The 12,983-nt window shown below is 39.3% G+C and overlaps 1 protein-coding gene across 2 annotated transcripts in view; it reads left to right on the top strand.

The window, feature by feature from the left end:
- Positions 1-12,983, top strand: part of LOC116939052 (transmembrane protein 132D-like) — a 586,990-nt gene that overhangs the window by 251,396 nt on the left and 322,611 nt on the right. For both annotated transcript variants that reach the window (XM_076061542.1, XM_032946936.2), the window contains exon 2: positions 9,385-10,300. In XM_076061542.1, coding sequence (XP_075917657.1) covers positions 9,387-10,300 — 914 coding nt within the window. In that variant the 5' untranslated portion in view covers positions 9,385-9,386. The remainder of the gene's footprint in view (positions 1-9,384; positions 10,301-12,983) is intronic.

Below are 12,983 nucleotides of genomic sequence, written 5' to 3'. Positions count from 1 at the left end.
AAGCTGAAGCAAGTGTTACTATGTGACATGAATTTTGTAAAATGAACCATCTGCAGCACAGGCCAATTACAGCTAACCAGCGTTTTTTTGCAATGGCTGCATTTTTAAAAGTGCTCTCTCTGTAATCCTGACTTCCCCTTTATCGATTCTCTAACCCAATCGAGGCATGCTTGTTCCTGACAATTCCTTCATATAACATGTGCCTATTGGTCAATGCTACTGCTAATACTCATGTTTTAGAAGGAAAAGTAATGTATCTCAGCTGTACATTACACGATTGCATGGAAAATATCGGCAATTTAAGAGGATGGGCAGTAAACGTTTGCAACGCTGTGACTATTTGCACTTAAATATAGCTTGAAAAGCTATATAGCTTGAAAAGCTTCATTTGATCGTTGGATTTCCCTGCAGTTGATTTGACATACAGTGAGGTAAAAAAGTATTTGATCCCCTGCTGATTTTGTACATTTGCCCACTGACATGAAATGATCAGTCTATAATTTTAATGGTAGGTTTATTTGAACAATGAGAGACAGAATAACAACAAAATATAGAAAAAGGCATGTCAATTTGTATAAATTTATTTGCATTTTAATGAGGGAAATAAGTATTTGACCCCTCTCAAAACATGACTTAGTACTTGGTGGCACAACCCTTGTTGGCAATCACAGAGGTCAGACGTTTCTTGTAGTTGGCCACCAGGTTTGGACGCATCTCAGGAGGGATTTTGTCCCACTCCTCTTTGCAGATCTTCTCCAAGTCATTAAGGTTTCGAGGCTGATGTTTTGCAACTCGAACTTTCAGCTCCCTCCACAGATTTTCCATGGGATTAAGGTCTGGAGACTGGCTAGGCCACTCCAGGACCTTAATGTGCTTCTTCTTGAGCCACTCCTTTGTTGCCTTGGCCGTGTATTTTGGGTCATTGTCATGCTGGAATACCCATCCACGACCCATTTTCAATGCCCAATGGCTGAGGGAAGGAGGTTCTCACCCACGATTTGACGGTACATGGCCCCGTCCATCGTCCCTTTGATGCGGTGAAGTTGTCTTGTCCCCTTTGCAGAAAAACACCCCCAAAGCATAATTTTTCCACCTCCATGTTGACGGCAGCATTCCTCCTCCTCCAAACACGGCGAGTTGAGTTGATGCCAAAGAGCTCCATTTTGGTCTCATCTGACTACAACACTTTCACCCAGTTGTCCTCTGAATCATTCAGATGTTCATTGGCAAACTTCAGACGGGCATGTATATGTGCTTTCTTGAGAAGGGGGACCTTGCGGGCGCTGCAGGATTTCAGTCCTTCATGGCGTAGTGTGTTACCAATTGTTTTCTTGGTGACTATGGTCCCTGCTGCCTTGAGATCATTGACAAGATCCTCTCGTGTAGTTCTGGGCTGATTCCTCACCGTTCTCATGATCATTGCAACTCCACGAGGTGAGATCTTGCATGGAGCCCCAGGCCGAGGGAGATTGACAGTTCTTTTGTATTTTTTCCATTTGCGAATAATCACACCAACTGTTGTCACTTCTCACCAAGCTGCTTGGCAATGGTCTTGTAGCCCATTCCAGCCTTGTGTAGGTCTACAATCTTGTCCCTGACATCCTTGGAGAGCTCTTTGGTCTTGGCCATGGTGGAGAGTTTGGATCTCATTGATTGATTGCTTCTGTGGACAGGTGCCTTTTATACAGGTAACAAGCTGAGATTAGGAGCACTCCCTTTAAGAGTGTGCTCCTAATCTCAGCTCGTTACCTGTATAAAGACACCTGGGAGCCAGAAATCTTTCTGATTGAGAGGGGGTCAAATACTTATTTCCCTCATTAAAATGCAAATCAATTTATAACATTTTTGACATGCGTTTTTCTGGATTTTTTTGCTGCTATTCTGTCTCTCACTATTCAAATAAACCTACAATTAAAATTATAGACTGATCATTTCTTTGTCAGTGGCAAAACGTACAAAATCAGCAGGGGATCAAATACTTTTTTCCCTCACTGTATACTCATAGTGCAATCTGTATTATCAGTCATTATTGTATTTTGCATACATTTTCATCTATACTTGGGAGTGTAGTTTATTTTACGCACAGAGCTTCGATATATTTGCATGCAAAATTAGCTTAATCAAATAGAGATTTTTATTTTTAGAAAGCTCCCTTAGATATGTTTTAGATTGTACTGTGTGTTGTTTGGTTTAGTGTCCCAATCGGTTGCTCAATCAGCTCCCAGCACTCGGAGGAAAACGTTGGACACCATGTCGAACAACATGTGGCACAACCCAGAAGAAAAATTAGAGAGCTGCACATAAACACCCTCCTCGCCAGAGTCTAGCCCCACCTCTCACGAGATATTTAAATCGTGTTCAGGAGCTGCCCTGGTGGCCAACGCATACGAGATACCAGTTCAAGGTCGCACCACTCGCTTTCATAGCTCAGGTAGATCAGCCAACCTACCTGAGCGATGCCATCCACCCATCCGTACCATTACAAAAAGCTACACATCTGGTATGGACCTGGACCTGCTGCTGCTCACTGTGAAATCCACTCAGTTTAGGATGGCAGAACACAGTTTTTCACTTGCAACCACGGTGGATTAGAGCAGTCTCTGCCACCTGCGGTATGTTCAGCTGTGACAATCAGGGACTTTAAGAGCAGACTATAAATCATGTAAATTCTTATCTGTTTAGTTTAATTTAGTTAAACATTTTCATTGTACCATTCGCCCTTCTGTCTCAGGTTTTTTTCTGAATAAGACGCATTACAAATAGTTTATTGATTCATAAAAATGTACGCAGGGTTATCTAAATGTATTTTTTTGCCAAATGACAACCCATTTTATATTCAAGATTTGCATATTAAATGTGTAACCTGCATGAGCAATTTATTACAATGATAAGCACATTTAAATTCACCCCCACCACTCTCCACCACCCTTAACAATAATAGAAACAGCATGAAGTAATTATGCTTCATTTACTACAATGCAACATCTCAGGAGTGAAACTTGGAAGTTTTAACATAAACGTCCCAAGACACATGGTGACCTCATGGCACCATCGCCTTGTTCAAAAAAATGTTGATATGAACACGTGGGAGTGGCAATATGATATTGACATGAAGACATCTGTCAGACAAAGTATGTCTGATATGAACCAACAGAAATTTCCCACAGCGTGTTGTTCAATATGAACGCCACTACCATATGTGGACCAGAAAAAAATATAGAGTTTGCAGCTTTGAACATTGTACCGAGATATTATTTTACAGATGTCAAAAAAGTGATCCATTGCATGATGAGATCGGCTTCCCTACAAAATACTGCTGAGAAGGCAGTCAACCTATATTATTCTTTGACCATAAACATTGTTGACTACAGGAAAAAGAAAAGATGACGTGGTTGTAGGAAATACAATAAAAATTAACTTAGTTTTTGAGTAGTATAACTTATTGGAATACTCAACATAAAATGGAGTGTAAAGGTCAGCATTGAGGATCATGTGTCATATGATTTTTATGTACTATTATTGATTCTTATTCTTCCATTTATATATTTCTAGGTTATATCATGGCCGGCCTGCATTTCTTAACTGCCTTTTACCTGCCATTTGGAATGCGAATTTCAAAAGGTTTTAATGAATTGCTCAATTTCCCTGGTGCGTTGCATTTATTTTTCTGTTTATACAGTGATATAGGTAAGACCTCACGTGACTCAAGATTTAAATTAAAATCACTCCAACCTTCACTGCATACAGAGCAGTTCATCTCGAAGATTTGTTTTTTATTCAGTTCACTGACAGGCATTCCAATGACAGCGTTCTGCCTACTCCAAGGGGTTACTGGATGAGCAAGGTTAGCTTTTTGTTGCTCAGTGGGGATATGAATGATATGGAACTCTCCCACACGTATTCAAAACCAAAGAGCAATTGGTCAGCTAGGTTACCCTGAGTAGACATGCATCTGAATACTAGATTTGGTGCTTTATATAAGTATATATGTAAATGTCACAATAAAGATTCCTGTTTAATATTAAACAAATGCATCCCGTTCATGTGTAAATACTGTGCATATAGGTTTTCTTTTGGGTTAGATCGCGTAAATATAAATGTGTTGTTAAACTCGCCACTGCCCGACACAGCCAATTAGTAAGGTTTTTCACGTAAACAGAACACGCTAATTCGTTACGAGTACAGCACACCGGTTGTGGGTTGGAGAGTAAACCCGGGTGGTGGCGAGTTTGACGACACATATTGACGCGATCTAATACCAAAAAAACTATACGTGTTAAACAGTATTCATCCAGCAAATATATCATACGCGGTCATTGTAATTGATAATAGATGAGAGATTTGGCATGAATGTGACTCGGTCATCATTCCTTGTGAGGGCAATGATGAGGCCCGCAAGGTGAGTGCTTTGTACTCTTCTCACACGCTGTAAAATTACATTAAATATGCAAAACCAGTTGCATCGGTACAATCCCTGCCCCTTGATAAATTTACAAGAATAAATGTCTTAGTGGTTCTTGTGCTGTGTCAGCCGCATTACCGGTCTCCCGCTGGGTTAATATATAAAATAACAAAAAAAATACAGAAAGTAATTTGTAGGAAAACTGTATTTTGCATGAAATTGCAATTTTCCCTTTTCATATAGAATGTTGTAATTTATTCAAGTATTATTAACTTTTTTTTTTAAGTTGGCACAGCAGGGAACTAATATGTGTTTTTAATTACTCTGTACTACAGCAGCGCATACAAAATAATAAAAAATTTGCTACATTTCACAAAGTATGCAAGGTTGTATTCGGAATAACAGAAACTGTTCGCAAATCATAATCCATATTTGGCGCGTCTTTTTTTGCAGACGATATAATGCATACAATTGCAATATTATTTAATTAATAATTGCAGATGTTGAATCAATATTGGAGATGATGCACAGTGTTGATTGCACTGCATTATGATGCCATCAAATTGAGTTTGATTCCTGGCCATGTAATTTATATTTTCAACAGACCTTAGCATCCCCATATATATTGACTCAGGTAAAACTGAATGCCTGATTTGGTAACATTTGGTCAAATCAGGCACACGTGTTATACCAATCTCTATTATGCTTCCTGAAAAATGGTTTGATTTTTCGGGTCTCTATAGCAAAAAAATATCATGCGATGATGCATGAAACAATTTTGCAGATCTTGTTTTTCGTATGGATGATGTTGATATAAAGCAACAACTCGAATTTTACATTGAGATGTTTGAGCAACACAGCTGCCTCCTTCGTATTTGTCAATCGGCCATTGAGTCACTCTATCTTCCATGGTCTTGTCTGGGTGAACACAGTTGCACACTGGAGAGTTTTTTTCTTCTTCCATTTGTGCATCGAGTGTCCACACGGTTTGTGCAGATGAGGTTTAGAGTTGTGGCCCGTTAGCTTCGTGGAAGATCGTAGCCAAGGATCGTCTGGATCGCGTTATGAAGAGGATGAAGTTCCAAATGTCATACTTAGATAAGTAAATCACTGCCCTTCTCAGTACGAAAGGAGTCTGTTATCTCGTTTGATTGTTGCATGTTTTTTTTTTAACATCTCATTTCTGCAATTTTGTTCACTCATACAATTATCAGAGACGATAGCTGTTACATTTACACATAGTTATCTCCTCTTCCGTTATTGTGAGATATTTTTCCACCCGTGATATATCCTCAGATGGACAACCCTAGCTATGGCACCAGCATGAACAGTGTAACAACTACTTAAAGAAGCAAAGCCTCCCAGCGCCTAACAGAGAGACCAATTTTAATTGTGCATGCTTTTCCTGGTTCTGAATCTGCCAGCACGTTGATCTTGAGCCACTGACGAGTACACTCTGCACAAATTGCTTGAACAGCAAATTGTGGCAACAAAAATTGTATTTTAACATCAGTATACTGTAAGTGAAATAACTTTACAAAAATAAAATATGCCTGTCGGGATTTCAGTGGGGAGATGCATTTTAAACAAAGTCGATGGGTCGCCTGATCGCCTTTATGGTCCGTTTTTACATTCGTTTGTGTCTTGCTCCGTGGCATCTGGTGAGGAGGTCACCTCTACAATGGGTACTTTTTGTGAATGTATTGGGGATCTTGTGAAAATAATTATACGAAAAAGTTACATTCCAGTACACAGTTCAGATGCTTTATTCATAAGCAAGGGAATGGCCAATGAGGCATCTGTGTTGGTTTTAAAAAGGACACCAGGTGGAAATACATGGAGAATACATCATACATGGGTGTGGCGGTGTGTTACAAGTGTGTAAGAAGATACAAAACCCAACGAATATTTAGCAGGATTCTAAGCATTTAAAATTAACGTGACAGTGCCTTTGTAAGTAACGCAACATGTATGCGTTATAAAATGTATCACAACGAAAACAATATGGTTGTATTATTTGTTTTTATTTATGGGGGGAGTGGGGTTTCTCTATGTGCCGTGGGTGTAACAATTCAATACGTACATTTTTAACTACATGTTCGTGTCAATTGTATTCAACAGTACCGTACGGTTGTATGTGTTTACAAAAAAGATACTTACATCTAAAATTAGTATGCCAATGTAAGATGAGCATAATCTAATACGAAATCTGATCCACTAACATGAGAAGTTGGTCTCCTTCAGTGGAGTGTGAGCCCATTAGGTGGGGAGTGACCCCTTTTCAAACTCTAAAATCTTAGCGAGATGCCAGAAGAGATGTAGACAAGATGTATAGTTATAGTGAGATGAGAAAATATAGATGCAGCGGTGAGATACGGATAATATAGAAATGAGAGGGGAGTGGTTAATTTGCTTTTTTTAATGGTAATTAATTAGCTTGTGTTTACTACGTTTGCGATTGGTCTGATATTTGAGGCACTCATATATTTTCATGAGTCTAGAGCCTCATGAGCTGCATGGAGCCTGAAGCTTTTGCTGGGTTTTTTTTTTTGCCTCACTCTGCCACTGGTCTCTTGAACACAACTCTGATTACGGGTGCATCTGTGAGGGCCACCCACCATTTCCAAAGAATGTCACTGGGAATTAAGAAATACTAAAGAGCACAGCGGTTAGGCAGTACACATGCTCCCCTCTGGGCTGCATTACAACAAAGAGTATGGATCCCTGCAGTCACGAAAACTTCAAATCTAGATTACAACTGTTTTTTCAGCATGGGCTACATTATTCACTGTGTAGGAGGTAAGATTGCTCAGACAAAACACTCAACTGAGGGTATTGTGCTTATAAGCTGCCAAATGCTCACGGGACATTGTATGATCGATCATTTATGTATAGGGTGCTTCAAAAAAAATGTGAACACTTCCGATAATTTGCAATAATACCATAATATATGTGCCTCTGGGCTTTGGAGACCACCTGGAGTAGATTCCAGGCACGTGTTGACAATGGTAGCGAACAAGTGGAGACTCTTTGACTTTTTGAAGCTATTAACATACACTTATTATCATGTTACAGTGTATTTTTCCTTTAAAAACGATAGTCCCACACAAATGTTAAATGCATTTTGAAGCATCCTGTATATCATTATGATTTTGTTTAATTAAAAATTTGCAGCACCTTGAACGTTTTAGTGTAGACATTTTTTTTATGGTGAGACGAGCTGACTTTGGCTCACACAGTACACTCTTTAATGTACAGTATTATACATTTGATATTGTTCAGCTCTTTTTCTTACCCAGTAAGAAAATATATTATTAAATATATACAGGGTGCTTAGATTTTTTTTTACACTTGTATCGGAGTATCGTTTTCAATGGGAAAAGAATGGATAATACACTGTAACATGATAACAAATCTATGTGCATAGCCTCAACAAGTCAAAAGAGTCTCCACTCGTTCGCCATCATTGTCAACACGTGACCTGGAATCTTCTCCAGGTGGCCTCCAGAGCCCGGAGGCAGCAGCACATGTCACGTGGTGTTGTTGCAAATTCTCAAAAGTGTTAAAAAAACATTTGAAGCACCCTGTATGTACATTTTTATTTATATCACAAAATCACTGTTGCAACAATAGAGAGCCGGTCCTTTGCTGCGATAGACTGAAAGTCAACCTTCTAGACATGACTTTGTCCTTGTGCCCACCATGAGGGGCGGTTATCCCACAAGGGGCTGTACTCGCCAATTGCCAGAGCCTCCTTCCCCATGAAACAACCAGTGGAGCCCTCGTAAAAGGGCCTCGGTCGTCGATAGATCCCCGTAGAAAACAACAAACATGTTGGACCGCAAAGTGGCTGCAAATTGTAAAGATACAACTTTGTATCTTCATATTCGTGAAATACACCACATACACAGAATGGGTCTGTTTTACAATAAAGTTAAGTGTTCGCTCTCTACAATGAGAATGAGTGCTTTATGCTTAAATACTTGAAATGTATGTACTTAATTAAAAGTGGAAGCTTTCTGCCTGCAGTAGAAGAGTAAAGCACTGCATGCAGAGCTGACCTTTATACGTATAAAAACACACTCAACCAAAGCTTTTAATGTGGCCTTACCGGTAAACCTCAGCCAACCTTTATATAATATATGCATGTATAAACACTCAACCACAGCTTCCTGCGTGTCCTAATCTGACCTGAACCTAACTGTAAACGCCGATGCCTATTTGAGAAATTGTCATAAATGATGCTGGTTTAAGAAAAAAAACAGTATCAGAATGTAGACAAGCCTATATGGGTGGTATATGTTGTTCCGAGAAACGGTACGGGTAGCGCTTGCAATGCTTGCTTCGAGACATAGAAGATGGTGAATTCATAATGTCTGTCACTTGTCAAATTTGTGACATATTCTTGTCTCTGGCATTTATATATGTGTCAGTTATACCAAATGTGACAGTAATACAGTGTGTCAATCGCCCATGAATTTAAAAAATAAAAATGACTGTCATGTGGCCCTAAAACCTTTCAAGATTCATCATTGTGCTCTCAATGTTATTAAAATGTCAAGAGTGGATGAGGTTTTCTCCTGCATAATGCATGATATTTAAAATATGGACAGTAAAAGATGTATAATTTGGAAATAAAATGTATTATGATCTCTGCCCATAAGACTACCAAATTAAAAATGTCCACATTTAGTCATATTTGCAAAAAAGAAACATCTACCATTCTAACTCATAGACTAAATCATTTTGAACATTTTATTTTATCGGTTGAATATACATTATTTGCAAATGAATGTCATGACTAACTACATATCTAAAATGTTTAACATTATTTTAATGCAATTCAAAAAGGTATGTGGGTGTTTTTTGTTGCAGCATTTCGGTTCAATGTGTGTTGTGAATGCTTTAAAAACTGTAACAACTTACATTGCCTTTAAATATCAGCTGTAAATTGTTGTTTTTTGTTTGTGTTTTTCTTCTAGGTATGCCTTTTCTTAGTGCCATGCCTCTCATGCTTGGGAATGACCATGCACCTTTAACAATACCATACCTGCCACTCAAATATGAACTTCAAGATGAAGAGTCTTTCTTCTTGCTGAAGAATGCAAAACAGGACGCTGAACCATTAAACACAAGCCTTCATGCTCTCACACAGCCAATTTTAATCCTGAACAGTACCAAAGAGCACTCTGGCATCAAAGTGAGCCTGGGATCATTTTCCACGTGGCAACCACTGCCCAAAAAGCCGTTGGGTTTTGAGAACATTTTCCCACAAAAGTCAGCGGGCTTGACGACCAACTGGAATCTTCAATCCCACATTTTACAACAAGAAGTCTTCTCTTCTAACCCAAAGCTCCAAGTTGTGTTTTACATTTCTGGAAGGGATTGGAGTAAAAAGGAACAAGCAGATGACCTGCCATGCGTGAAACTACAAGCTCTCTCAAAAGTACAGGAGTTGAAGACATCTTGCCGACTGGCAGGAGAACTTGGGATGTGCTTGGTGGACCTGGCCATACCATCGACGTGGTTTGAACAAACCGCCAGCAAGCCAAACGCAAAGCTCCCCAAGGATGGCGCAGTGACGTATGGACTCATTGAATTGTATTCTGAAATTTTTCCTCCCGATGAAGAAGGCAAGTGTGGCTCTGGCATGTCTAAAACCATGAATGATTTCCGTACACAAAATGAGGCAGATTCAAGGCGCTTAAAGCAACTCCTTCGGCCAATTGGGAGAGTCATCATGCACGCGCCTTCCCGCAAGCCTCCAGAGCAGCAGGAGGCAAGGCTTGATGATAATGTCGTGATTTACCTCCCGACAAACCCAGCAAAGCTCGATGACATTCTAAGTATTCCTGTGTGCCTCCTCCACAACTCGACAATTGATCATCTTACCATCAGGTGAGCTATATACATATAATTAACGCTCTGCACTTGAAGGAATCCCAACTAAGTGTGTTTAATTTAACACCTAAAGCAGTGACACCATGAATTTATTTACACTGCCATGCACTGCAACAGTGAACGAGTAGGGAGCTTCGTGGTGTGTCGCTGCTGGAAACTAAATTACTTACTTTAGATTGTTAATTTGGCAGTGCTATTGGAACGCCCAGAACTGTATTTTGTTTATAGTATGATGCTTAATGTCCACAGACTTGATGGTTTGCAAGTAAAGGATTGCCTCTCTGTTAAGTGAGAACACATGGTACCATACTTCCACTTAAGTGAAACTGTTTATTGTACTTTTAGCTAGTATTAGTTTAAGCAATCGGCTGTAATAAGTCATAGAAGTGTTGAGCACTTTGTTTAATGTCACAGTAAAGGACAATGTTATGTTTAACTTCACTAATAAGCCAGAGAAGATTAATCATTAAACCAAGAGGACAACAATGTCATTGACCTTTTGAAGGTTTCATGAATAGCCTCCGGAAAATGCTCTAATTGGGTAATATTTTAAATGTCACCTTAAAAAGGAAATTAAAAATAGACATTTGTGGTTGTATTTTATTCCGTATTAATGGTGAAAAACTACTTTGGTGTGACCCGGTGTTCCACACGGGTCAGTGGTAACGCTGTAAGTATGACTTTACATGTGATATTATCCCACTTTAGACTATAAAAAGTTAAAAGCAAATGCTGGTAGCTGCATAGCTGAAAATGCTTCATATCCATATTTTATACTTTAATTATTTGCAGACGAAATTATGTTGAATTTTAAGCAATTGCAAACATATACCACACCATTCGTAGCTTTTGTAGCCATATTAACTACTTGTGACATATATAGCTTACACGTGTGAAGTTTACCTGGTATTCATGACGTTCAACACTTGTGTGTGATTTAGTATAATAACCAACATCCATGCTCTTTCCACTGGTGTATGAAGTTCTCGTGATCCCTTCGAGTACTACAAAACCACAATTCATTTCCCTCTTGCATATGAGTTAATCTCATTACTCCATCGTCTCAGTTGAGTAATTTTGGATTTGCACCTCCGATTAGCATGGTTGGCTTCGTACGATGCAAAATAAGTCCAATATACATGCATTGCAATGTTGGTCATGTTCCCTCCTTTGGTTGCTATTCCATCAGCCATATAACTTCTGCTGCTGTATGCTACTCAAGGCCACTTTTATTTACATCAGATGTCTTCAATTCATATGTGTTGTCTCTTTTGTGTGTTCCGCCTTAAAGATTAGCGCACCTCCAATTAGCACGGTTGGCTACGTACGGTTGGCTACGTACGGTGCGACAAAAGTGCAATATACATGCATACAAAGTGTATATCCAAGTTGGCACCTTTCCATGCTTTTTATTTTTAATAATTTTCAACTTTTGCACCATTTAATTTGAGGTTTTCCATGGTATCTGGTCCATATTTAATGGTTGATAACAAGCACTGATTGAAAACCTTCTTCTTCAAAAGTTATCAAAATCAGTTTTCCCAAAGTACTCAATCTTGCACTCATTCACTCCTTAATTTCATCATTTGGATCCAGTTCGCCTGCGATAATTGTCATAGGTAAACGCATTCTCATGTGCTTTCCATTTGTGTAGGCTCCTCCTACTTACCTTGTGTGGATGTTGAAGTGTGTTTTGCCCCTCAATCAAAAGTTGGTCCATTTGTACATTTGGTCTACTCCTTCGCAAATTGTTGTTGGAGAATACATTTAGTGTACTTTTCACTTGTGGTTTGAGACCCTTAATGTTAGTTAGGTAATTCTATCTGAAACACTTAATATGAAAATGATCAGTTTTGATTCCTGTAGAAATTAAGAACACCACTCCTCTCTAAATACTTTATATATTGTTTTCATTATTGGGGATGTGCAGAGTTCTCTCCCTTTCTCCTCATGTCAATGTCCAAATTAATTTCTCCCTGTACTGCGTTGAGCTTGCGAAAGTTTGAACCACCAAATAGGCAAAGTCTGCGTGCTATACGTAGCAATGGTCAAGTCAAGAGGAATATCCTGTCCCATACCCAGGGATTGCCCGCACCCCCCCGCTGCTTCGACACATTCCCTACCGACACCGTGAATGATGAATCCAGGGCTGCTGGAGACAGTAATGGAGGCTGTTGTTTGGCTGTACCTCACCACGCTAGTCAGTGTATATTGACGGGAGCGAACTCTTTCTCTCTCTCTCACGCTGAGTATCTGGGCTTTGTCCCTGCTCTCGCTTGTCGGTGTTTGCCGGTATCCGGTGGAGCTACTCAGCTGCCCAAAGCTTTCAAGCTTATTTTTGTCACATCAAAGGAGTGCTCCAATGAAGAATGTAAAAATTCTACGCAAGCATTAAGTGTGCATTAATTAGGCAATACTGACACCGTGAAAAAAATACAATTGACGAAAATCTTCTATTTTTATAGACACGACCAAGTCACGCATTTTCAGCTGATGCTCTTTTTTGTGTCTGAAGCCAAAATCCATTTATACATTGTGAGGTTAATTACAACACAGTCGCTCTTAGTGTTGAAAAGAGTAATAAGCCGAACATCACGGATATGCTGCATAATTATATTATCAGTGATCGCTGGCGACAGTGTGAAGCTATTTGATGCGATCACTTTTGTAAGGATGGGTT

Source organism: Petromyzon marinus, chromosome 5 (assembly GCF_048934315.1).
Source record: "Petromyzon marinus isolate PM22_M1 ecotype Great Lakes invasive population chromosome 5, UKy_Petmar_22M1.pri1.0, whole genome shotgun sequence".
Taxonomy (NCBI): Eukaryota; Metazoa; Chordata; class Hyperoartia; order Petromyzontiformes; family Petromyzontidae; genus Petromyzon; species Petromyzon marinus.
The sequence above is the reverse complement of the archived record's forward strand: the minus strand, read 5'-3'. Positions and strand labels throughout refer to the sequence as shown.